General features: G+C 40.6%; 1 protein-coding gene and 1 pseudogene across 1 annotated transcript; both read right to left on the reverse strand.

Annotated features, from left to right (window-relative positions):
* Positions 1 to 712: 712 nt before the first annotated feature.
* On the reverse strand, positions 713 to 26,113 carry LOC122653997 (exocyst complex component EXO70B1-like). Its single transcript, XM_043847970.1, has 3 exons — positions 26,102 to 26,113; positions 25,201 to 25,208; positions 713 to 2,817 (listed from the first exon to the last, which is right to left on the reverse strand). Exon 3 carries the CDS (start codon positions 2,765 to 2,767, stop codon positions 857 to 859), a length of 1,911 nt encoding a protein of 636 aa, XP_043703905.1. The 5' UTR covers positions 2,768 to 2,817; positions 25,201 to 25,208; positions 26,102 to 26,113; the 3' UTR covers positions 713 to 856.
* LOC122654000 lies at positions 15,124 to 18,631 on the reverse strand (annotated as a pseudogene).
* Positions 26,114 to 27,674: the final 1,561 nt, after the last annotated feature.

Consider the following 27,674-nt stretch of genomic DNA (forward strand, 5'->3'; position numbering starts at 1 on the left):
GTGGGTCCCCTCATTGCCTCTTTGTGGGGTCCTGTTGAGGTTGATGGCCGGTGGGTCCTTGAATTGCACAAAAAATAAAACGCAACAAGATCATTTCAAGTGATGAGAGAGAGAGACAGATCACTTCCATACCATTAACATATCCATAACTAATTGCCTAAATGAGAGAATGGGAACTCATTTGGCTTCTGTAATCTGTACCATATAATAACGTGATCAATGCCTAAAGAGCAGACATCTTTTTTTTTTTTTTTTTGGTAAGAGCGAGCAGGCATCTAAAGTACACCAAAACTTATGTTGCAATCTGTAATCATTATGACTTTTTTGTTGTTGTTGACATTTCAGAAAATCAAAACAACTCATAACAGTCATGAACCAAACTCAAATATGGATCATCTCTCTAAAAGTAGTGCGATGATCCCATTCCTCCATTAAGTACCAAACTCAATAATAGACATATCCTTTTAGAATCAAGAATCTATGACATCGTTCCAAGAACTTCTTTCAGAAACAGTCAAACATGGCTCATTCTCCATTTCTTCAAACTTTCCATCTATTGACAAATAATCACAGATCTAGCAGGAGATTATAATTCAACTTTGCAGTTGGTATTGGCACCAGGTTTGTCAAAACAACATCAGTTTCTCACTAAGCCCATTACAATACTTGTAATCAACTCTAAGAAGATTGTAATTTACATATACCTTGATTCTGGTGTTATACACAAACTATTTGGCAACACAAAAACCAAATACAAGACCAGCAATCACTCATCATTGTAAAAGCACAGTTTAGCAACAAAAAAAAAAAAAAAAACTAACAAAATTAACATACAACAACAGTAGTGTCTCCTTCCTCAATTCCGGCCACCTGAAGATCCACCACCTCCATGGAATAACTTATTAATCCAAGCCTCAATATCCTCCGAACTTAACCTCATATAATTTTCCTTATGCCTCTTTACTCCAGGAGGATTCTGCAAACTTGCTAAGAAGTTCTGATACGCTGGCAGCAGATTCTCAGCAACAAAATTCCTAAGCTCTGTCCGAAGCTGCTCGTCAGCGACAACCCATGTTGATTGTGTTTTGCACATTTCCTCAAACTGCGAATTGAAGACCTTGAGCTTGGAATGTGAGCCAGTATCCATCTTCAACACTCCCAAAACCTTGCTCCATGAGTTTTTCTGGTAGTTCACTTGATATTGGCGGACCTTCCCAGTATGCTTACGAATCCAATCTTCGCCAAGCAGAGAACCCAATTCGCTATCTTTCACCTTCTGAACGATGTACCTACCATTGTTCATCAAGAAAACAGAGCCCAGAGCTGGGTCTGGGTATATCTTCGATTTCGCTTCCAAATTACTCTCTAGGAGCTCCATTATCCAAGCCATTTGAACTGATAAAGTCGAAGACGTGGATTGATCGATGTTATCAAAGTTCCTATAATCTCCAGCGTAGGGGAAGTTTTCTTCGAAAGCCTGTTCGAGGGTCTGGCGTGATGCACAGGCCGCGCGGAGGTAGTTCATCACGTACCTAGTAATTGGATGAAGGCCGCCACCGGGCACTGCGGTCTTTGCGGGATCTCGTCTGATCAGATTTTCCAATTCCATGAAGATCCCTCTGATTGCTTCACCAAGCCTTTTCCATATCATCGCCGCTTCAGTTCGTAGGAACAAGCAGTACTGATCCGAGAACATGGCATCGAATTCGGGCATCAGGTCCCTTAGGGTATCAAAGACGTCGACGATTTTGAAGAGGCGTTCAGGGGATCTGCTCCCAATGGCAACTGCGTCAGCGAAATTCAAGAGCTGGATCGTGCATCCCCTGCAGACCTCCATGAAAGAGAGATCGGCAGCCGAGGAGAGGCCAAAGAAGACCCGATCACAAAGTCTCCGTTCACTGGGTAAAAGAATCCGAAGGACCACATTGGCAGCCTTGACCCAACGCTCGATCTCGTCTTCGAGCTCTGACCACTCCATTTTCTGAACCTCTTCGATGCTCAGCTTCTGCAGCGCTAACCTGGAGATGCTCTCTTCCAAGAAGTCTCTTCGGCAGCTACTGTACACATGGGAGCACTCCTTGCCAAACCCAGCGGCTACCATACGCTTGGCAATTTCATGGAGATCGTTGATGGTCCCCGAGGGAAGGGCATCGATCAAAACGTCGTAATCTGAGACCGGATGGGCGACGGGGATACGATCCTCTCCCTCTCCGTTGACGTCCCCATACCCATCTTCATCGTCGTCGTCGTCCGAGCCAAACGAGAAATTCCCAGTCCCAGTGGTCTCAGAATTATCGCTCAAACGACCAAGCTCAAACGCCTCGGCGCTCCGTTGGATAAGCAGTCGGAACTCATCTTCAAGTCGAAACATCGCCTGCTGCAGAAGATCATCGAGGCGATCCAAGAAGGCCGGGACGGATTTCTCGTAGGCCAAGGAATCCCAATCCCTAATAGTAGAGAGTAATTCATCCACGGCGTCAAGGAAGACGGCCGCATCGGCGGAATCGGACCAGATGGGCTGGTGGGGGTGGTCAGCCGCCACATACCGGGAGATCCGCCGGTGAAGCGATTTCACAGTATGATCCAAGGCAGCGTAACTTCGGGGATCATCGCCTTGAATGTTGTCGGACAATTTCTCCCGGGAGAAGCGGCCATCGAAGGTGGAGAACATCTGAAGGATTTCATCGGCCATGTTCTCGTTATGCCCTAGAGACTTGGCGATATGGCGAGCCACGGCCATGAGTTTTTCTTCTCCGTTTTCAGCCATTGTCGTTCAGATCCGATACGATCCTCAGTTAAGCTACTGACATCCCTGAGAAGAAGAAGATAAGGTATGGCTATAGCGATGGAGAAGACATCGGAGTTGCAAAAATAAAGGGTTTCTTCCTTTGGAGGGAGAGTGATGGGAACGCGGTTTCTGTGTCAAGAAATCAAAGATTAAGAATTTTAGTTAGTAGAAGAAGTAGCCGTGGTAAATTATCCAAACTCTCAAAGAAGGACAGCTCAGTGGTTTAGGAGTTAAAATAATAATAAAAAATGGTACGACTGAATCAATTCAAACTCGAAAGGATCAGAGAGAAAGTGTGAACTGTGAAGAAATACTAAATATCAGAGGTACACGCAGTCAGAAAGAGAGCTAGTTTCATAGAAAGAAGGTCAAGTACAACTTGTGGTGGTCAATGGGCTGGGCTGGCCTGACCTAGGCCTAGTTTTTTAAAATCCTAACCCACTCCTAAGCTCTCTTAACTCAGCCCAGGGTCAGTCCAGTCCAAGGCCCAACCCAGTAATGAAAGAAGAAGTTCAAGAATCAGTTTTCTTCTTTTTCTTTTTAGATGGGCTAAAATCACATAATTTGGCTCTTTGACCCCGTACATCAGTAGGATGGCTTTCAAAAAATATGAAAGATCTCCTTACATAATTTTATATTTATCTATGAGATCAAGTATGTGATTTTGTTTGAGTCCTTTAAGTCTCTGAAATAGTGTAAAAAGAAGTACTTCAAATCATTGCTAATTGACTAGAGACCTGTTCTAAAAAAGTCGAGGTATATTTTACATATTCATATGATTGAGTCCTTAGATTTCTAAAATAGTGTAAAAAGAAGTGTTTCAAATCATTATTATTCGACTTGGATATGTTCTAAAAAAAGTTATTATTTGACTTGGACATTTTCTAAAAAAAAGTCAAAATACTTCGAATTGTTTGTTGACATGGACAAGTCAAGAAAATCCTTTGAAATGATTTCAATATTGAACCTTAAACATATAATAGTTTCAAATCGAATTTCTTTAGAAATAAGATCTTTTGTTTCATGGTAGCCTGCTCCAGTTCCTATACGAAATTTTCGTTATTGGGTTAACCATACACTTCACATGTTTCTAACGATTCATGGCATCATCAAATGATACAAGTCTTAAATAAGAACCTACAACGCACTAGAATGCCCTTGTTGGGTTAGGTTGTCGCGGCCGGATTTGGTTTGGTAAGGTTAAATAGACACCCCTAAATACAATCATAGTTTCAAACTCAAATTTAGCATCCCATCTGAACCATAGCAAACAATTCTTTACCCGATGGTTAACACCACACAAAGGGTTACAAAGCAATGCCAATTGATTAAGGACCCTGATCCTCTACTGTCAAGTTGCCCGGCAAGACCCTACTGCCAAGGCACAGCAAGGCGGTAAATTACCACCTTATCCCTACCCGAGCGTCTTGCCTGAGTGGAGGTAAGGCGGTAATTTACCACCTTGCTGTGTCTTGACAGTAAAGTCCTGCCAGGCAGCTCGGCAGTAGAGGATCCAAATTGATTAATGTTAGGTTTATTCTAAAAGATTATCTGTTTCAACTGATGGAGTAAAGAAAGATCCCCAAAGTAAAAGTGCTATTACTCAAATTCACAACAAGAAACTATTTTTTTTGGGTAAAGCACAAGAAGAAACTCACACATACATTTTTTCCAGTCCAGAGTCAAAACCCACAAGAACATCCCACCCCATGCACATAATAAGATAAGAGATTTCATATATGTCACGCCCCCATCCCAGACAAGGGATAAAATACATTATAAGGGGTGACTAGGACAACGCTTGTCATCCTATTAAGCTGCCAGGATCACTGACACAGTGTCCCAACGCACAGTCATAACTAATATTAAAACAATATAATATCAGAGTGCGGAAAGGAAAATATTACATTCCAAATGATCAGTAGTTTTGCGGAAGCATATAAAATCAATAATTACAAGATGATCAAAGCCTAGATGATAAATACTGTAGTTAATCCATTTTTCATTACCATCTAATAATGATTAACAAGGGTATAACGATAAATGTTTTTACATGGGCCTACGCCCTAAAATAAAAAAAAAAGGGAACAAGTCCCTAGAGTTCTCACGGCCCGTAGGCGCAATTGTCACAAGGACACCGTTGCCATGTTCCTCTAACACGACTTAGGCTCCTCGTACTGCATCATAATCTAAAAATTGTGTACACGAGGGGTTAGCTCTCCACCGAGCCGAGTGAGGGGATGGGGATGCACAAACACACAATTCACATAGTCCAATGATGCATGCATATGTTAAGTAAATTTTCCACCTAACATCACAACTAAGTCAATGGCATATGCTACTGTGACAACTCGGGAGACAACGTGGGTCACTTAACTTATCGCCACAATGAAACCTCAATTGTCACCTGGGACCTACGCCGATCGAAGCCTCCAAGACCACTCGTGGCGGACCACGATAACCAATACTACCATGGTGGCCTCTCCCACCTCCACGAGAATCCGTGCATGCGATTACCCAACACCTAAACCCCTGTTGGTAAGGGTCGTAGCATAAGGGTGTAAAATCTAGCCACGGCTACATGCAAGTCCTATCGTCCGAGAGGTAATCCGGCGCATCAACTTTTCATCCGGTTTAGTGCCGGTTACCGATACGACACGCGCGCATACTGATTCAACATGACATTCAACATAATTTCTTCATAAATATATATATTATCCGGGGTTTCGCACCGCACCCACCTGCAAAGACCCATCAAAGTAAAGCATCTCCAATTAACATCATAACATTCATATATAAAAGTATGCAATGCTAAGCATGCTTAATAATTTATAATGATGACATAATATACAATGCAATAATAATATCAAGCCCAAACAACCAAACCCACTCACTATTTGTGTTACGTCCGATGTTATGAGTTGTCGCCGCAATCAAGTAACACGTCACAAGATGAAAACTTTAAACCTAAATAAAGAGTGCAAACAGGATTAATTAAGTAAAGGGACGGATCCCCAAAGGTCTCCCATTAATCATTTAAGTATAAGGTTTGAAGTGAAGTGGTTGCGGTGTGGTTTCATGCCTAAATTCGCAACCACATGTAAATCCTAGGAAACCGGGGCCCGGGACAGTTTTAGTCAAGGTCGGATGCGAGATGTGGTTTTAAAATCGAATCCGAGTGTAAATCCGAGCTTCACGGGGGCCTTTTCGGGAGGTAATTTCGGGGTGGTTTCTTGCAGTGCGAAACCACATGTAAATCCTAGCTAACCGGGGCTTAGGATAGTTTTAGTCAAGGTCGGATGCAGATGTGGTTTAGAAATCTGAATCCAGTGTAAAACCACATACTGCAGAAGCAGAAAATTGAAGGGTTTCTCACTAGGGATTCATTTTCCAAGGGGTTTAAAGGTAGGGAGGCTTCAAGAAAGCTTCCTCCTAGGTCCATTAGGGTTCTAAGACCTCATTAGGTCCATGTAATCCCATGGATTTAAGAGAAAATAAAGAGAACCTAAATTAGGACATAATATGGTAGAAACCTTAAATTTCTTAAATGGAATGAGATTACTTAGGCTTAGGGCTTGTAATGGAGTGAAATAACTCCACCTTAGTCTAGGTTTAGAGGTTCCATCGATTCCTTAGGTTCCAAGAGAACCCTAGGTCGAATTTCTCCCATTTCCCAAACCCCAAAACCCAAAATAGAAGAAAAGAGATGGGATTGAATGGCTTACCCACCCCAAGGTAGAAGGCTCCATGTTGAGGCTCCAAGAAGTGATCTTCAAACCTCCAACCAAGATTCTCCACCCTTCTTCCTCCTTTTCTCCTTCCTTCTTTCTTCTTTCTTCTTTCTCCTTTCTCTCCTCTTTCTCTCTTCCACGATTTAGGCTAGATGGGAGAAGAAATGAAAATGAATCCTTCTCCCCCTTTGTCTTATTTATAGAAAATGGGCTTGGGTCCTTTAAGTTAAATGGGTCAAATAGTTAAATGGGTGGATCCAAGATAAATGGGTCATTAGGCCAAATGGGTAGTTTAAGTTAAATGGGTCAAGAGGGCTTAATGGGTTTGACCCATGGTCTTATTTAGGGTACAGGAATGGGTTAACCCATCTTTGGGTCAAATAGAGTTAAATGGGCCTGCCCACAACCTTAATTAGGGAAAAGCCCATTCTTAGATGGGTTCGTAAGAGATGGGTATAAGTCCCCAATGTACTTCCTAAAGGTACGTGGGACCCGAACTTAAATTATTCCCTTCTCTCATGAAATAGCTCGGCGGTTCAAGCCCGGACCGCGCACCGAGGTTACCAAGGGAAGAATAATTAATAAGACTTGAGGCTAGAACTTACTTTTCCATTGCCATGGTGAGTCAATGGTAAGCCCGTATCATGATCAATAATTTGTAAGCGGGTTTGACCACGGTGAGAAACAGACTCACCGGCACGTGGCGGTGATAACCACATGTCACGGGAAGAAATAATAATTAATTATGATCCAGGGTGCGGGTATAACATCCTCCCCACCTTACAAGAAATTTCGTCCCCGAAATTTGAGGCGTGGGGTCTCAAGTGAGAAGGGCTGTTGGATAACAACATCCCAAGTCACCCACACCTTGAACTAAGTCAAAGGTCGGGTCAAGATGAGGCAGTGCCTCGTGGCACGACAAGTCAGTTCCACAATTCTCTTTTCCTTACAGGTCGCATTACCCGGGGTGTGGTTCACAATAACCCTAGAAAACAGGGTTCCAACTACTAAGTTAAGTCTCAAGGAACAGAGTTCCCTAAATCTTCCGATCGGTGATACCATTCTAGCCTTCACTACTGGGTCAGTCTTGGGTTACGGATTTAACTTGTCCATGTCCCAACATAGGGTTCACATTCTAAAGGCTTTCACATCCGGTTGTCTCATTACCTAACCCAACTTTAGAATGATTTGGAATATTGATGGAATCTCCTATTGTTCACTCGATCACGGAGGGGACGCATTTGGTGATCCATTACCCCATTCATATCATCGTTGGAGAAGGTCTTGTTACATCCTTCGTTTCAACTTTCACAACCTTTAACCTACTACGTTATCCCACGGGAAGAGTCCACATCGTCCTCTTTCGAGAACCAATAACCATTACTAGCTTTTGTCCAAGTCAACTCTTCAAGCGTCTCCATAATTTAACCTATCCGGTCATTAAATTCATTCTTCATTACCCTAAGGTTTGGTCAACCAAGGTCGGGCTCCACTAGTTTCACGAAGAAGGTCGAGGTAAGTCATACTTGTAGTACCGAGAATCACTCTAGTCACACAAGTCCAAGGTTCTAAGGTATATCTATATATATTTATCACACCAATATGTTGGCATAGATTCAATAATTACATTCAAATCCCTATGGACATATCTGTCATCTAGGTCAATCCACCGAACTAGAAGTTCTCGTGCACGGTTCACTAAGTCTCTTTTTTTTTTTTTTTTTTTGGAAAGTCAAATCACGGTGTAGGACTTTCTCTATGAGTCTAAACAAGGTTTGGATGGACCAAGTAAAGTTCAAATAGAGTCGTCACTAGCTTGAGGTGTTATGAATGACTTCCAAATACACGTGACCTTCATGGCTTACTCAAATAAACCAGTCTATTACTTTCCTTTCCTACGCACCCCATTGAGGGTCTCTACCCGTATAGGTTTAGGTTTCTCTATCCATAAGGTTCGGGTCTTTAAATTCATAGGATCGAAGGTCTTTATCCTCAAAGGTAACTCTTCTTCCTTTATGTAAGAGAGGAGTCACATGGTTACCAATGCCTGCTACTTTTTATTAGTGGCCCAATCGGGTACAAGTCCTAACCTCTTTCAATTCAAGGTATTGACTAGATTTAGGTGGTTCCCACAAATGGGTCACACAACGGGTGTCCGATCTAGGGTATAGGCACATAATCATCACATATAAGTGTAGTCAAAGGTCTCCAAAACAAGCTAAAAATCCTAAAAGAAATCGGATGGACTCACGCGCGTCGGCCTCCGGGTGCATTCATGGCCCCTCTGAAAATAGGGAGAGTGGACTAGCGGCGGATGTGGAATGCGAATCCGTTCGTTTGTCCAATCTCAAATGTCTCAATGGCCGAGAGGGTTTAAGTCAAGCGGATTTACTGGACGGATGCATGAGTGTGGATCCGTTCGTTGATCCGCAGATTTATAATGAAAATTTCAAGTTTTATGCGGAGCGGATTCACGATAAGTGGATTCGCTCGTTCGTTCATTTGCAGAAATTTAACATAACAGAGCCGCGAGTTTTAAAACTCACTTTTGGCTCCAAAGAAAGGAACATAACCGCGAGGGAGAAAAAGCTCTACTGGGGACTTCGTTCAAGCTTCCCTCGGGTGGTTTTCTTGTAATCTTAAGCCTCAAGGTTTAACTCTCACTTGTTCAAGATATGGCTTTCTTCCCATTCCTACTTTCTCTTTTCTTGGATTTGGGATGAATCATTTCAAGTTGTGATCATGTCTTGACTTTGCTTGTAATACCATGACCATGTACACCAAATCCATGCCAAACCGATTGGAACTAGGGTTTTGGGTGTAAATCAAGTCCTATTTGATCGATGGCACTAAGTTGTTGGATCCTTGTTTGATTATTGCATCTTTTATAAACTTTCAAGTCTTTGCAAGCATTTTAGAGATTATCACTATCTTGTCATGTCTAGTTGAATTTTACTTGGATTATGCCGTGTTTTGGTTGTGGTAAAGTCCTCAATTCACAATATTTTGAAGAAACTCTTCAAGTTCAAATCTAATCCTTTTACATGTCATAAAATCTCATAGAAAATTATCACATTGTCTTATCTTCAAGCATATTCTCTTGTATACATGATCGTTGATAAAAATCCTTAGAATCTTTCCTCTCTTCCTCAAATAAATAATTCTTGTCTCTTGTTGAGGTATTTTCATCCAATAACTTGCTTGTTTCATATTCGTTGGGATGTAAAGTAGCCAAAAGTATATGTTGTTCACATTGATCTCATTATTCACGTCCATGCACTAGGGATTTCACACGGATTTTACATGTGCATTGATCTTATTCATTTCTCTTCACTCCAAACATCTTCCTCTGGTTATCATGTCTCATTTCCCTTATATGCTCTTGTCACAATACAATTTCCACATCTTGTAGACATTTCACTTCTATAATTTTATTTGTCAAGCATAAAGCTTAAGTTACCGGGGTAAGATATGCCACAAGAGGGGCGAGGGAAACATTAAATAGAGGTAATAAAAGCCTAACATAGGTTGGTTCATCAAGACAGGGCAAGAAAACCCTTTATGGCTTGGGCGGTTTTAGGTGTGGTTTCGGTGAAGTTGCAACCACGGTAAATCGAGCTTTCACTAGAACCAATTTTGTTATTAGAAATTCATGGATTCTCAGTCGGTTTCACAAAATTGAATCCACGGATGAAACCGCATGGCCCAAAAATTAAAATTTTAAAACCCACGACTTAGAGGTTTATTTCCCTCCTCGGTGGATTTTAGTGCTCCAAATTACTCCTCAACAACATCCAATCGCATTCAGGTAAGATCTTTCTCTCTCCCATCGAGTTCTCTCAAGGAGAAACCCCAAAACACAATTTAGGTTTTGGAAACTTGGGGGTTTTGCTTTCTTTTGCTCAGTAGGCTATTCACAATCTAATCTTAACCATTTTCTCACCATAAGCAACCTATACAAGGGCTTGCATACGATCTTGGCATCTAACTCAAGGATTTAGGTTGGATTTTGGAAAAAACCAAAACCTACTCAAATTTTCCTCTTCTCTTTTGCCATGTATGAATCGGTCTTACTAGATAGGGCTTAGTTTACATCCTTTGAGTTGTCACAAGCCAACTTTACTTGTTTCTCAAGATTCAAACTTCCAATCACAAAATCTGAAATTTTTTTTTTTTTTTTTTTTTTTGAAGCCTAAGGCATGCTCCATGATCGAACAAGTCTACTTCTTGTTTGAATTTACTACTTTGTATAAAATATCATGTCCTAGGCATAATATGACCATGAATCTTCATTATTTATCATGTCATTCACATAATGGCCATGCCTTTCCTTTTCCCTAACTTCTTAGATCACAATTGGATAAAATCAAAATTTTCTAGCCTAAGAATCCTGCTGAAATTTAATTTGCTTTGGAAGGAAAATCAAGGACTAGGTTTTGAACTTCACAACCTTACATTGATCATCTACTTAGGCCTTAGCATTCAAGGTACAAATTTGCTATCAATCTTGGCTTTTAGCTGCAGGTTAAAACAATCAATGGCTCCAAGAACACAGCGTGCATGCGTTGAACAAGTTGCACCAACTCGTCCTAGATCCACTATGGTTTCAAAAGATAGAGGACCAAGAGCTTTACCCGGACTACTTCCGTTTTAAAAAATATAGTGGAAGGGCGGGATGTAGTGTTGGATGATCTCAAAGCTTACATGGTGGGGCGGAGATTCGAGGCATTGGGGTGGACCAACATTCTCAACCTTCTGAACCATACTACCTACAACTCATTCTCTATTTCTATGCAAATCTAAACAAGGAACCGGGCACACAAAACTATCGGGTTGTTTCATATGTCAAGGGGTTCCTATAGCCTTCATTGCGACAAGTTGGCGGTGTTATCAACGTGTCCATTGGAGGAGCAAGGACCTATTGTTCACTTAGAAGGAATTCCTATACCTTAATCAAGTGGGAGGTATTGACATTCGACGACCATCGGCGGCTGAACTGCGAGTGGTGGATGGCTTCGATGAGGTCACGAAGCAACTCTCCAATCAGACTTGGCGCCTAGAGGGTATCGAGAGAGGGGTAGGTGACATCGACACCTTTCTTGGTCGCGGTGGTGGCGGTGGTGCAAATGACTATGACTTTCTCTCAACAAATTGAAGTTATCCCGGATCAGTTCTTCTAGTTCTTATCTTAGGATGACCAATTTGGAACTTTTAAAAATGATAGACTTGTATATTTAATCGAGATGAATAGAATCAAATGTTTTGAGTTGGAGCAGATGAGATCTTGCATTTGAGTTGGGAAAGGCACGATTATGCCAAGCGAGAGAATCTGGAACAATTATAGTGTTTAGATTGGTATCTTTTGATTGAAGCGGGATAGAGTCGTATGTTTTTGTTGGAATAGATGAAATCATGAATGTTGAAATGGGAAGGATATGATTGCCTCCCAAGAAGATTTGGAATAATTGAATATTTGTAATTAATCTTATATGTATCTCTATGTATTTGCTTAATTCTCTCTTGTTTAAATCATTGTTGATAATTGTGCTTGGTTATGATTGATTCATTATTGTTTATGAATTATAACATATAGTTACCCATTTATGACCTACTTAGGGCTCAACCAAGCAATTATATAGTTGTAGCTTTCTACCTATGGTTCAAGTCCTAAGTTCCATGTTACCTATTATCTTCTAAGTTCTTGTTTCACCACAATCGGTCTTCTCCTATATCGCACACCATCATTTATGTTCTTGAAGATTTTTAGTTTAGAACCTAATTGTGGAGAGTAAATCAAGAGTCCGCGAGGCGTGGTCGGTGCAGCATCATGGCTCGATACCACTCGACACGCCCCATCCCGGACAAGGGATAAAATACATTATAAGGGGTGACTAGGACAACGCTTGTCATCCTATTAAGTGCCAGGATCACGACACGGTGTCCCAACGCATGATCATAACTAATATTAAAACAATATAATATCGAGTGCGGAAAGGAAAATATTACATTCCAAATGATCGTAGTTTTTGAGCGTATAAAATCAATAATTACAAGATGATCAAAGCCTAGATGATAAATTGTAGTTAATCCATTTTTCATTACCATCTAATAATGATTAACAAGGGTATAAATAAATATTTTTACATGGGCCTACGCCTAAAATAAAAAAAGGGGAACAAGTCCCTAGAGTTCTCACGGCCGTAGGCGCAATTGTCACAAGGACACCCGTTGCCATGTTCCTCTAACACGACTTAGGCTCCTCCGTCACTGCATCATAATCTAAAAATTGTGTACACGAGGGTTAGCTCTCCCTGAGCCGGTGAGGGGATGGGGATGCACAAACACACAATTCACATAGTCAATGATGCATGCATATGTTAAGTAAATTTTCCACCTAACATCACAACTAAGTCAATGGCATATGCTCTGTGACAACTCGGGAGACAACGTGGGTCACTTAACTTATCGCCACAATGAAACCTCAATTGTCACTGGGACCTACGCCGATCGAAGCCTCCAAGACCACTCGGTGGCGGACCCACGATAACCAATACTACCATGGTGGCCTCTCCCACCTCCACAGAATTCGGTGTGCGATTACCCAACACCTAAACCCCTGTTGGTAAGGATCGTAGCATAAGGGTGTAAAATCCTAGCCACGACTACATGCAAGTCCTATCGTCGAGAGGTAATCAGGCGCATCAACTTTTCATCCGGTTTAGTGCCCGGTTACCACTGACACAGCGCATCTGATTCAACATGACATTCAACATAATTTCTTCATAAATATATATATTATCAGGGGTTGCACCGGCACCAGACTGCAAGAGACCCATCAAAGTAAAGCATCTCAATTAACATCATAACATTCATATATAAAAGTATGCAATATTAAGCATGCTTAATAATTTATAATGATGACATAATATACAATGCAATAATAATATCAAGCCCAAACAACCAAACCCACTCACTATTTGTGTTACGTCCCGATGTTATGAGTTGTCGCCGCAATCAAGTAACACGTCACAAGATGAAAACTTTAAACCTAAATAAAGAGTGCAAGCAGGATTAATTAAGTAAAGGGACGGATCCCAAAAGGTCTCCCATTAATCATTTAAGTATAAGGTTTGAAGTGAAGTGGTTGCGGGTGTGGTTTCATGCCTAAATTGCAACCACATGTAAATCCTAGGAAACCCGGGGCCCGGGACGGTTTTAGTCAAGGTCGGATGCGGATGTGGTTTGGCTGAATCCAGTGTAAATCAGAAGCTTCACGGGGCCTTTTCGGGAGGTAATTTCGGGGTGGTTTCTTGCGGTCAGAAACCACATGTAAATCCTAGCTAACCGGGGGCTTAGGATAGTTTTAGTCAAGGTCGGATGCGAGATGTGGTTTTAAAGCTGAATCCAGTGTAAAACCACATACTGCGAGCCAGAAAATTGAAGGGTTTCTCACTAGGGATTCATTTTCCAAGGGGTTTAAAGGTAGGGAGGCTTCAAGAAAGCTTCCTCCTAGGTCCATTAGGGTTCTAAGACCTCATTAGGTCCATGTAATCCCATGGATTTAAGAGAAAATAAAGAGAACCTAAATTAGGACATAATATGGTAGAAACCTTAAATTTCTTAAATGGAATGAGATTACTTAGGCTTAGGGCTTGTAATGGAGTGAAATAACTCCACCTTAGTCTAGGTTTAGAGGTTCCATCGATTCCTTAGGTTCCAAGAGAACCCTAGGTCGAATTTCTCCCATTTCCCAAACCCCAAAACCCAAAATAGAAGAAAAGAGATGGGATTGAATGGCTTACCCACCCCAAGGTAGAAGGCTCCATGTTGAGGCTCCAAGAAGTGATCTTCAAACTTCCAACCAAGATTCTCCACCCTTCTTCCTCCTTTTCTCCTTCCTTCTTTCTTCTTTCTTCTTTCTCCTTTCTCTCCTCTTTCTCTCTTCCACGGATTTAGGCTAGATGGGAGAAGAAATGAAAATGAATCCTTCTCCCCCTTTGTCTTATTTATAGAAAATGGGCTTGGGTCCTTTAAGTTAAATGGGTCAAATAGTTAAATGGGTGGATCCAAGATAAATGGGTCATTAGGCCAAATGGGTAGTTTAAGTTAAATGGGTCAAGAGGGCTTAATGGGTTGACCCATGGTCTTATTTAGGGTACAGGAATGGGTTAACCCATCTTTGGGTCAAATAGAGTTAAATGGGCCTGCCCACAACCTTAATTAGGAAAAGCCCATTCTTAGATGGGTTCGTAAGAGATGGGTATAAGTCCCCAATGTACTTCCTAAAGGTCGTGGGACCCGAACTTAAATTATTCCCTTCTCTCATGAAATAGCTCGAGCGGTTCAAGCCGGACCCGCACCGAGGTTACCAAGGAAGAATAATTAATAAGACTTGAGGCTAGAACTTACTTTTCCATTGCCATGGTGAGTCAATGGTAAGCCCGTATCATGATCAATAATTTGTAACTGGGTTTGACCACCAGTGAGAACAGCTCACCAGCACGTGGCAGTGATAACCACATGTCACGGGGAAGAAATAATAATTAATTATGATCCGGGGTGCGGGTATAACAATATATGTCTCAATTTCCCATCGAAGAGACACTAATCTTCATGGTCCCCAGGTCAGCAACACTCTTGCAAGGTCCCCCGCTCTTGTTCACAAAGAGGTCTTCCCCAGATAAAACTCTCTTCTGCACCCACCCACACCAAGTCAGCAACCAACTAAGCCCAAGTTTAGCTCAAAATGAAAATGCATAAACAAAAAAGTCTATCCATATTAAGAAGAAATAATAATTAGGGCAAGAGATCTCTACTTGGTGGTGTTTTCTACGCTCTCTCACAGGGTATCATGTGATGCCCCTTGGGTAGATACTCAGACATGCTCATTCATTGGAGAGCGTAGAAAACACCATCAAGTAGAGATCTTTTTTCCTAATAATAATAATATAACTACATCTTAAACTTTTGATAATCAAGCTTTTCCAATGTAATCTCTATCTTCCTTCTTAAATCCAAAGAATTTGATTGTAAAATATAATAAAGTTTAGGGTAAGAGAATGCTGCCTGGTCGTATAGTGCCTGCACTAGTGTGGGGGCCATTAAGAGCACAAGCAAGAGCATTTGACTAAATAGGATTTTTTAGTTCATTGGGAGTTGAGCGGTAATTTCGCATGGTCTTGTGTCCAAGTGCAGGAACCATGCAGGTTAGCATTCTTTTTCCCTAAAACTTAAAGAAAAAAGAACACTGCTTGGTTTCGTGGATCCTACGATCAGACACAGGAGCACATGGAATTACCGCCCCACGCACCTCCCATGAAATAAAAAATCACATCCATGTTGATGCACCCTGCGCACTCTCTCTGGCCCCATGCATGCAAAGGCTACACGACTAGACAACGATCTCTAGTTTAAATTATTTTTTAATTAATTACATAATCATATTAGATAATGATAATAAAAGGGACAGGCATATAGAGATACCTGATCAGGGATGCTACTAAGTTCCTTGAAATCTTCTTCAGGGATTTCCCACCCAAAAACTTTTATGTTCTCCTTGATCCTTCCAGGGTTGGTGGACTTGGGAATCACACTGGTCCCTCTCTGGATAGCCCATCTCACCAGAACCTGACCTGGGGTCTTATTCAGCTTCTTTGCTATTTTCTCCACAATTGGATGGTGGATGAGATCCCTCCCTCCTTCTGAAGATCCTAGAGGAGAATAAGCCTGCAATGCCATTAATTTAGATTACAAGTTAGATTATTTGTTAGCTTAATTAGGCCACTTAGTAGTAATTGTTCATTAATTAGACATTAGACATGTTTTATAGCTTAGCCTTACAGTCACATGCATGGATGCCTTCCTTCTTGCAAGCCTCCAGCATCTTATCATTCCTCCATCCAGGATGCATTTCCATCTAATTAACACCAAAAACCAAAAATTAATGTTAATTAGCTCTGACGATCCCTTTACTCTTCATTAATTAATTCAGTAATTCTAATTGAGGAGGTAGTTATTAAGTACCTGGCAGACAGAGGGCATGGTTTGGGCTAACCCAAGTAGCTTATGAAGCTTCTTCGCTGTAAAGTTGCAGATGCCAATGTCCCTAACAAGATTATCCTTCACCAGCTTCTCCATTTCTCTCCAAACCTCCTCCATATCAAAATCCAACACATCCCCAGGCTTTGGAGGTCTCTGTGCTCCATCTCTAAGACGAAATGGCCAATGGATCTACAAATTTTATATATATTATCCAAATTAAACCATATCAATTCTCTCAATTCTGGTTTTGTTTCATTGATGCTCATCAGCCCTATTCTCACTCTCTCTCATACATGTTAGCGCATAACACCAAGAAACACGAAGAAACAAAACATATTCAAGCAAAGATGACACAGAGAAATAACGTGGTTCACACATCAATTTGATGTGTTACATCCACGGTATGTAATGGAAGAAAAATACATTGGAGATCTCTCAAGACCACCAATAGTGGCGACATAAACTCTCCCCAAAAATCCCTAATACGAAAAAAATACCCAAATCACACTTCTGTCTCTTGTGTAATGCTCACACAACAAGATAATAAAACAAGGTAATTAATACTCCTCCAAGTTGGGTCGATCCATCGGTTCAGGTCATACTGTACCACGGGGGCTCCCCCGACACCCAAAGCCTCCGTTACTATCACAAACCTCACAAATTTCTCCTCCAGGTTGCCACAAAAACAAAAAAAAATGTCGGAACAGGGCAAATTGCTTCAAAACGAGTACAAGAATTCAAGACACAGACAACACCCCATCTACCTTCATTCATCGTACTTAACCCTCTTCCCCCCCCCCCCCCCCCCCTTTCCCTTAAAACTCAAAAATGTATATCTATAAAAATGAAAAAAAGAGCAGAGGTTACCAGGTAGAGATCAAGGTATTCAAGCTGCAATTCTCGAAGGGTATTCATCAATGCAGGTCTGACCCTCTCAGGGGACAAATCAGTGCACCTATATATAAGAGCAGCCCCCGGGTACAGAGTATATGATAATTAGGGAAGGAATTCCAAAAGCCAAAGAAATTAAGAAATTAGTGATAAAGGTACCAGAGCTTAGAGGTGACAAAGAGGTGCTTTCTTTCCACGCCAGCATGCATGGCCTTCTTAAGAGCTTGTCCCACCTTCAAATTCAATTTATAAACAAGTTAATAAAGGAAGGAAGGAAAGTGGAGTTAGCAATTAACGTACTTTCTTGATTGTATAGAGTAGGAGTGATCAGTAACATTTTAATTACTTACCTCTACTTGAACTCCATACTCCCAAGCTGTATCCACGTGTCTATAACCATCCTGAAAATTTCATATAAATATTTTATATGAAGTAAATTATCAAAGTATTCATAAAAATAAGATTGAGTAATTCACTTATCCTTTAAATGTTAATTTTTTTAATTTTTTTTTTGGAATAAAGAGCAATTAAATAATAAAAGTTTCATGACCATGATTTCGATCCTCCCTTAATATTGAAGGGAAAATCCCCGAAAGAATTTTCTATTTTTGATATCTTGATAATACTGATTTTTCAAAATTAGTCATTAAGAAAGGGTGTCCAAGTATCTATAAGTCTCCACATTAAACTATTCACTTTCGATTCAATGGAGAATTAATACTTCCGTCAACATTTACACCAATGATATTCTAGCAAACATTCTAGGTGTGTGTGTGTGTGAAAGAGATAGCCCATGTGGTCCATGAGATTGACACATGGTCGAGGTGGTATTCCGATGACGGAGATGATGTGCACCACCAAGCTGGGTGCACATGGGATGGAGAGAAAGATTTCCAGTTAGGTGCTGTGCATCCATCCTCACCGTCTGAATGGCACCTAGGCCATGTGTCAACCTCAGGCTGTACCGAACATCTTCTAACGCACCCCTGCCCTGTATAGGAACCGGATCAATGGATGAATGTATTGGAGAAATTACCTCAACGATGGCGGTGAAGACGGAATTGAAGGCTTGGGAACCAGATCTCCATGTCCCCAACCCCACGGCTGGGATGGTGTACCCGCTCAACAACCTAAACGATTCTATCTTCTCCCCGTAGGGTGTGAACGTCGCCTGCGCCATTCTCTCTCTCTCTCTCTCTCTCTCGCTCTCTTCTCTATCCCGTCCGTGTGTAAGAGTAGTGCAGGGAAACGCGTCTAGTAGAAATTTAGAAAAGAGTATGGTTAAGGTGGGAAAGGAGAGTAGTGCCACGTGGTTGACACGTGTACTACATGCATTGGCGTCATTACAAGTAAGTAAGTAGAGTAACAGGAGCTGTCTCCGGAGAATTCTGGTCTTCACTTCTGTTGGGTAATTGTATTACAATTCCTTACAAATAATTGAAACAACACGAAGTGCAATACAATAGATTAAGCAGTAGAAACTAGGCTTGACCTTTGGCTGAAATGAGAAGACCAAAGCTTGAATTTGATGTAGAACCACACCCGCAACAACTTGAACAAGCTTGAGGTTGAGTCACACTTGTGGTGCTGCCTTTAAGGTAATTGATGCCTCCTACTGCCAAGGAGTGTTCTGCACCACTACCCCAAGATAAAACAACCTCCAACTAGAAGATGAAGCAGTCCTTCTAGTCCCTTGAAGGAGCCAAGAGCTTCAACACAGCAACCCTTTAACACACTTAGAAGAAAAGAGAGAGAGAGAGAATAATACTCTTAGTGATTGCTAAGTATGGGCATGAACATGTATCCAAAGATGTCTCTTACAAAGCAATTGGTTGGGTTTATATAGACCCAAGACCAATCCTTGCACTCCTTTGGAATTCTCAAGAATAACCATCCACTTATGACCAAATTGAAGAATAAGATTTATGGGCATGAATTGGAGGTTAATTCCAAATTCATGGTCAATCCCCACTAAGGGCCATGAATGACCTTAAAATTCATTCATTCTCCACTAAGACCATAAAGGCCTTACAACCCCATAAAATGGTCATTCTCCACTAAGGACCATAAAGGCCTTAATACCCATAAAGGGAGAGACATCACCTATGGCCATGAATTGATAAATCAATCTCATTCAATATCCTTGACCCACCTTCCCACTCATGATAGTGACCATGAATAGACTTTAGGGTACCCATAGAATGTTACAACCTTTGAAATTACTTCTTTGATCACATGGGTTGTCACACCCCGGCCCGATTATTAAGGGCCAAGTGTGGCGGGATGTCTCTGACATCCAACCAATCCCCAAGGATCACAAGTGCAGTACCCTATTCACAATCATTGCTCACAGATACAGTAATCAGAGGCAGCGAAAATAATTTAATTAATAGAGATAACATCATTAGTAAGAGAAGTTTAAATGATATTTCATTTATATAAATGATAAGGCTTGTGATACAACTATACAGTTCTCAAAGGTAGCACAGAGCAAAAGTATACAAAAAACTATTCTATAAATATATATAAAGCATTTATAAAGCATAAAAGGGTGGGGAGGTAGCCTGAACTATCAGGCCAAGATCAGGAGGTTGTCCAATCATCACGTGCGCACGAAGTATCGTGCACTTCAAACTCCAACGCCGCAAATCCAATATTAGAAGTAACTAAATCACCTGAAAAATAAGGATATCCACAGGGGTGAGCTCTCAACTGAGCCCAGTAAGGGGGGTACAAGCATACAAACACAATAAATCCATGATGCATGTGCTAAACTAACATGTTCCTAGCACAGATACTAAGTCTCATGGGGTATAAGTACTACTACTAGTGGTAGATGCTAACCTCGGTCCCGGAACTAACCCTTCGGTCACCCGAGCGAAACCATTCTACCACGGTGAGGACCCGCCAGTTCCGAAACTAACACATCGGACCCCGACAGACCCCCAAATGACCAACCTTGCCTGTTTATTCCCACAGCGAAATTAGGGACCCGCTAACATGGGACAGAAGATGGCATCCCGAAACTAACACATCGGTCTCTGCCACGGGTTGTCCAACACCTTTTCCCCTGTTGGTAAGGGGCGCAGTACTGGGTAATGAATATCAACCTAGCCTAGTGCAGTCTAAACATGATGAGGCAAGCATGATCTGAGTTATAATTTACCAAATTCCATCATCATAAATTCACATCATATAAATAATCAATGCAAATGCAATGCAGTATGTCTTTGTGCAACCTATTTTACATGCAGTCTAATGCATTAAATAAAAGCTAGAAAACTACATGTTCCAGGTATAGAGGTAATGATGCATGAGCATGGCATTCAGCATAAAGTTGAAATTAATGTGATAAACACACAGGAAATTAAAGTCGAATCCCCTTACCTGTAGTTATAGCTAGCCTAGGTGAATAAACTCCAATAGGCAGGCAAGAACAGACCAAGACAGTCCTAAATATGAGACAAGAATATTATAGATTAGTTATAGAAGGAATCCTAGGTCAGTTACCCACCAACAATCCAACAAACCGACTAGAAACGAGAGAAACAGACCCTAAACAACATACCAAACACCATGCCATAGGTTCGGGATGGTCAAGGTCAAGTCCCAAGGGGTATAGGTCATAAGGGCACAAAAATAGGGGAGCCGGATGCAGACTTCCAGGGAGCCGGTCAACCGCCCCTGGGCCTGCAACAGCATCCGGGTCAGTGTTTGAATTTGGGGGTTTTGCTTCAATTGGCCAGATCTTTGCATGTATGGCCCAAATTAGGAGTTTTAACATTAATTCAAGGTGGGTCAATCTATTTTGGGTGTTCAATTTCATAAATAGTTAGTTAATTTAGGAATTTCTTCAATTAAACCTAAATTAGCTAGGTTAGGGTTTACTATACAAGTAATAGCTTCAACATTGAAGGTTTGATTAGAGTTTAACACTCAATTTCAGGTCTGATTGCGCTGGAAATAGTTAGAACAGCCCAATCTCACAACAAAATCTAATCATTCAAGCTTAACTTTGAAGCTTTAATGGAGTCCATCCATCTTAGGTGTATTTAGACTAAAAATAAACTAAACTTAGAGGAGAAGGAGAAGGATACAACAAGGGTTCTCAGGCTTACCAGAAATTAGAGGCGCGAAGCAGTCTTGGAAGCACTTCTAATGGAGATTCAAGATCAGGTTTGGTTGTGGGAGGTAAGCCTTCAGAGCAGCCCTTGCTCTCTCTTCTTCTCTTCTCTTTTCCCTTTTCTTTCTTCCTTCTCCAAGCTGGAACGAATTTTTCAGCTTCTCTAACTTGTAATGTGTTTTGTAAATAGTATAAGAGAAGTTTATATATATATATATATATATATATATAGGATACTTAACCACTAAGGGGTAGAATGATCATTTGGTTATAAATTATTTCTAAAATTGATTCTTTTGTATTTATTACCTTATTCCACTGAGAATGATGTCATGTGATATCGGGATGATCCGAATACGGGTAATGTCGAAATTACATTCCCCACTGGGAACTGGATCCCACAGAGTCAATTTTACTAAAATACCCTTCTAACTCTATTTGGTTGTACAAAACGTTATATAAATATATTTTAAATTATACTTACATTGAGTTTAATTAAGGGGGAGGTCCTGCAGCCTGTCCAGCTAGCAGACTCGACACAAGTAGCTCTGGTGCGGGGTCCCACAAGGTAAAAATTACTATTCTACCCCTAATACACTAATTAATTAAAAATACAACATACATATATATAAAATGGGATTCTTACCTAGGATTCGGCCTAAGACAGAGAGAGGCTTCGTAGGCTATTAATCCAGCATGCCACGCTTATGTGTTGTCTTCCGCTAGACACCTCAGACTCATTTAAGGCCACGGTAGTTGGTTGATCGGAATGCCTTTACAGACGAGTCATGAGATAGGTCTGAATTTCTTAATCAAGACGACCCACAACTTGGAGGCTAGTATGGGCAAAGTTGAACCAGAACTTGAAATCACACAGATTCCAAAAGTTCAAATTTATTATGAAATTTGACCGGGTTTCACATGGGTCCCACACCATAACAAAGCAATCAAAATATTTTGAAACTTAAAATAAAATAAAATATATTTTAAATCTAACAATCCCCCACAAGTTTCAAAATGACACGAGACACACATGCTGTGACTGAATTAGACACTATAGGAAACATCGTTGTAGGTGTCTTCCGGACTTAAACCTACACTAGGTCTAATGAACCGCGCTACAGAGTAGAGGTGGAGTCAGACTCCTTGAACCTTTTCTCATTGGTGTAGCTAACCGTCCCATCAACCATATCCCATAGGTCGACTCTTGCGCTACCCATCATAAAATCACTTTGGACTTTTGAACTGGCCATATCCCTTATCTTGAACTCGTGAATGTTTTAGAGAACTCGCCTATAAGTTCTCATCGGCGACGGCCACACCCCCTACATTCACTTAGGTTAGTCCCTAGTGTGCACCACAACTGACACACCCCCACATTTCCTGGGATTAGACTAATTAAGAGCTTTACCGCTCAACCTCTTTCTTTGTGGTAGTACTACTTTCACCATCTATAGCTTGGAATGAATATTTATACAAGTAGTAATATAAAACCGGTCAACCAGTGATTTTGTTTGTACCCCTTGAACCTAATTCAGACATTTAGCCTCTTCACATAGGTAGGGTGTCCATCACATGACCTATGGATTAGGCATTAACCCCATTCCTGTAGATGCACTACATAAGTTCTTGACAGACATAGGCTTTGTGAACATGTCAGCTTGGTTACTTTCTGACTTCACATAATCGATAGCTATCATTCCTTCATCTATGTACTGTCTCACAAAGTTGTGTCTGAGGCGTATGTGCCTCCTCTTACCATTGTATATCCGGTTCTTGGCTAGATGTATAGCCGCTTGGTTATCACAATGTAGTGATACTGATGGCGTCGGTTTTTTCCACAATGGAATACCCGCCATTAAATTTCTAAGCCATTCGGCTTCCGTTCCTGCCTTTTCCAAGGCTATGAACTCAGCTTCCATGGTAGAGCCTGTCCCACAAGATTGCTTTGTGGACTTCCATGAGATTGCACCGCCTGCTAGTGTAAACACATATCCAGTAGTAGCTAAGGACTCGTTTGTATCCGAAATCCAATTTGCATCACAATACCCTTCCAAAATTGCTGGTTTACCACTATAGTGTAAACTATAGTTTATAGTGCCTTTTAGGTACCTTAATAACCTATCAACCGCGCTCCAATGTTCCTTACTTGGATTGTGAGTATGTTGACTCAACTTTCCTACCGCAAGGGCAATATCTGGACGCGTACAATTCATTAGATATGTGATTGAACCAATAATTTGAGCATATCTTTTTTGATTCACTGGTTCACCTAGGTTCCTTTTCAAGTGACACCCCATATCAAAAGGTGTTTTAACCGCTGAAACTTTATGGTACCCATACCTTTTAAGTATGTTTTCTGCATATCGGGCTTGGGATAATGAAATATGATTTCCTTGCTTGGTGATTTTGATCCCAATGATCATATCAGCCTCTTCTAAGTCTTTTGTGTCGAAACTAGACATCAAAAGTTTCTTAGCTTGATTAACCATTTCCAAGTTTGTTCCCATTATGAGCATATCATCTACATATAGTAGTATGAATACACCCCTACCACCATGAAACCTGCTATATAAGCATCTTTCAGCGTCATTTACAATGAATCCATGTGAAATTAGAACCTTGTCCAATTTTTCATGCCATTGCTTCTGTGCTTGCTTCAATCCATATAAGGATTTTCAAAGTTTGCAAACCTTTCGCTCTTGGCCAATTACAACACAACCTTCTGGTTGCTTTATGTAAATTTTCTCCTCTAAGTCCCCATTAAGAAATGCCGTTTTCACATCCATTTGATGGATGACCAGGTTATATATTAACGTCATTGCCAACATAACCCTTATCGTGGCAATTCTAGATACCGGGGCAAATGTGTCAAAGTAATCAATATTAGGCTTTTGCCTAAAACCTTTGACAACAAGTCTGGCCTTGAAACGATCAAGTGACCCATCACTTTTTAATTTCTTTCGAAATATCCACTTGGTTTCCAAAGTTTTGGATCCGAATGGTAAATCCACCAATTCCCAAGTGTTATTCGCCAAGATTGAATCTAGTTCACTCTTGATTGCCTCTTTCCAAAAGACGGCATCCAGTGAAGTAATAGCCTCTTTGTATGTAAGAGGATCCTTGTCTACTAAATAGACAAGCCACTCATCATCTGTATATTTGGGTCTTTTGAGTCGCTTGCTCATCCTAGGTCGACTTTTGTCATCATTACTCAATTCTTGATTAGTAACCCTTTCATTTGACTCCATTTTCCCATTAGTCAATTGACTATCCTTACTTATAGGTAATATGGACTTAAAGGAAAATAAATTTTCAAAAAACTCAACGTCTCTTGATTCTATGATGCTATTTGGTTCAATAACATCATCCATGGCTTTGATCACCATGAACCGGTATGCCGTACTATTTGTAGCATAACCCAAAAATACACAATCACATGTTTTTTGTCCCAATTATCTTTTCTTGGAATCCGATAACAACACCTTAGCTAAACAACCCCAAACCCGTAGATGTTTTAGACTTGATTTCCTACCAAACCATTTCTCAAATGGAACCATACCAGTCTTGCTATGTGGGATTCTATTTGATAGATAATATGCCGATAGCATGGCTTCCCCCCACATATCAAGTGGTACACCTGAACTCAATAACATATAGTTCATCATCTCTTTAAGAGACCTATTTTTCCTTTCGGCAACCCCATTTGATTCCGGTTGGTATGGAGCGGTTGTTTCATGGATAATTCCATTTTTCTCACAAAACTTATCAAGGTTAAAGTACTCAGCCCCTCTATCAGTTCTAAGTCTCTTAACCTTCTTACCAAGTTGATTTTTAACTTTTATTTTGTAAGATATGAACGCCTTTCCGGCCTCATCCTTTGATTTGAGTAAATACACCATGGTATATCTAGAGTGGTCATCTATGAAAGTTATGACATAGTTGTTTTCTCCCCTAGACTCATATGACTTGTAGTCACATAAGTCACTATGGATTAATTCCAAGAGATTACTCTTCCTATCCATAGTCTTGTGAGGTTTTTTGGTTAACTTTGCCTCTACACAAGTTATGCACTTGTTTACGGGGGATTCCACCTTATCGGTGATCATGCCTAACTTGCATAGTTTGGTGATATATTTCACATTACTATGATCCAACCTACCATGCCACAAATCAAAAGAGTTAGAAGAGATAATCATGTAAGCAGAAGAAGTACTAGTTTTCTCAATTACAATATTTTCAACACTTAGTACAAACAACCCCTCACTAAGGTATCCCTTCCCCACAAAAACATTATTTTTAGTGATAACCGTCTTATCACTTTCAAAAGCCAATTTCATTCCTACTTTATTAAGCAAAGGAACTGAAATTAAATTGCGCCTAATATCCGGCACATGAAGAACATTGGTGAGAACCATAGTCTTCCCTGAAGTGAGTTTCAAAGTCACTTTTCCTTTTCCCATAACATGAGCACTTTGGGAATTCCCCATATATACCTTTTCATCCTCTGTATTCATGGAATAAGAGGAAAACATCTTCATATCACCACAAATATGTCTTGTGGCACCGGTATCTAATACCCAATCTTTTGGTTTTTCAACCAAATTTGCTTCCGTGACCATAGCAATAAAGACGTTGTCTTCAACTAGGTTCACCTTTTCAGAATTTTTCTTCCTGAACCGACAATCTTTTTTGAAGTGTCCTAGCTTACCACACACAAAACAAGTAAGTTTCTTCTTCTTGAAAGAAGGCTCATCATTGTCTTGACGATTCTTCCTTTTCTTGTTTTGTTTGTTGGTCTCTACCAAGTTCGCTTTTAGGCGTCTTTTCCTAAGGTCTTTTTCACCATTGTCCTTGTGCTGGTTCTTCTCCTCAATTTTGATCCTTACAATCAATTGGTCTAAAGTCAACTCCGTCTTCTTATGTTTCATAGACGCCTTAAAGGCATCCCAAGAAGATGGAAGCTTTTCAATCAAGGCACTAGTCTTAAATTCTTCCGGTAGAACCATTTTTTCCTTTGCTAGCTTTCCAACCAAAATTTGAAATTGATCAATTTGGCTTGAGACGGTGTCACTATCTTTCATAGCAAAGTTTAGAAAGTTAGCCACCAAGTACTTCCTTGAACCAGCATCCTCAAGAGAGTACTTTTTTATCAACGCATTCCAAATCGAACATGCATACTCCAAAGAACTATACACATGGTATATGTCATTTGATAATGCATTCAAAATTCGATTCTTGCACTGGTAATCCGCTTGAATCCAAGCCACCCTTTTGCCCTCATTTTCAGGATCATTACTTTTTTCCGGCATGGGTTCAGTCAAGGTAAATACCACCCCAATTTGGGCTAATGCAAACAACATCATTTGCCTCTATCGTTTGAAGTTTTGACCTCCAAACCGTTCGATCTTGTCAAATTCAGAGATAATCCTCATCTTACCCAAATCCGGGATAAGCTCCGTCACCAACAGGATAACATTGGTGGGAATTGAGTCAACGGTAGGAAAAAGAGGAATCTCCTTACCATTGCGGCTAACAGGAACTCCGCCTTCTTGGTTGTTGATTGCTCCTTCAATACTTGTGTTTGAAGGATCACCCTTGTTGCTTACGACTCCAAGATCAGCCATGAGATCTTATAATATCAATTACCTTAAACTTGTTGGGTAATTGTATTACAATTCCTTACAAATAATTGAAACAACACGAATTATAATACAATAGATTAAGCAGTAGAAACTAGGCTTGACCTTTGGCTGAAATGAGAAGACCAAAGCTTGAATTTGATGTAGAACCACACCCGCAACAACTTGAACAAGCTTGAGGTTGAGTCACACTTGTGGTGTTGCCTTTAAGGTAATTGATGCCTCCTACTGCCAAGGAGTGTTCTGCACCACTACCCCAAGATAAAACAACCTCCAACTAGAAGATGAAGCAGTCCTTCTAGCCCCTTAAAGGAGCCAAGAGCTTCAACACAGCAACCCTCTAACACACTTAGAAGAAAAGAGAGAGAGAGAGAATAATACTCTTAGTGATTGCTAAGTATGGGCATGAACATGTATCCAAAGATGTCTCTTACAAAGCAATTGGTTGGGTTTATATA

Source organism: Telopea speciosissima, chromosome 3 (genome assembly GCF_018873765.1).
Source record: "Telopea speciosissima isolate NSW1024214 ecotype Mountain lineage chromosome 3, Tspe_v1, whole genome shotgun sequence".
In the NCBI taxonomy this organism is placed as follows: domain Eukaryota; kingdom Viridiplantae; phylum Streptophyta; class Magnoliopsida; order Proteales; family Proteaceae; genus Telopea; species Telopea speciosissima.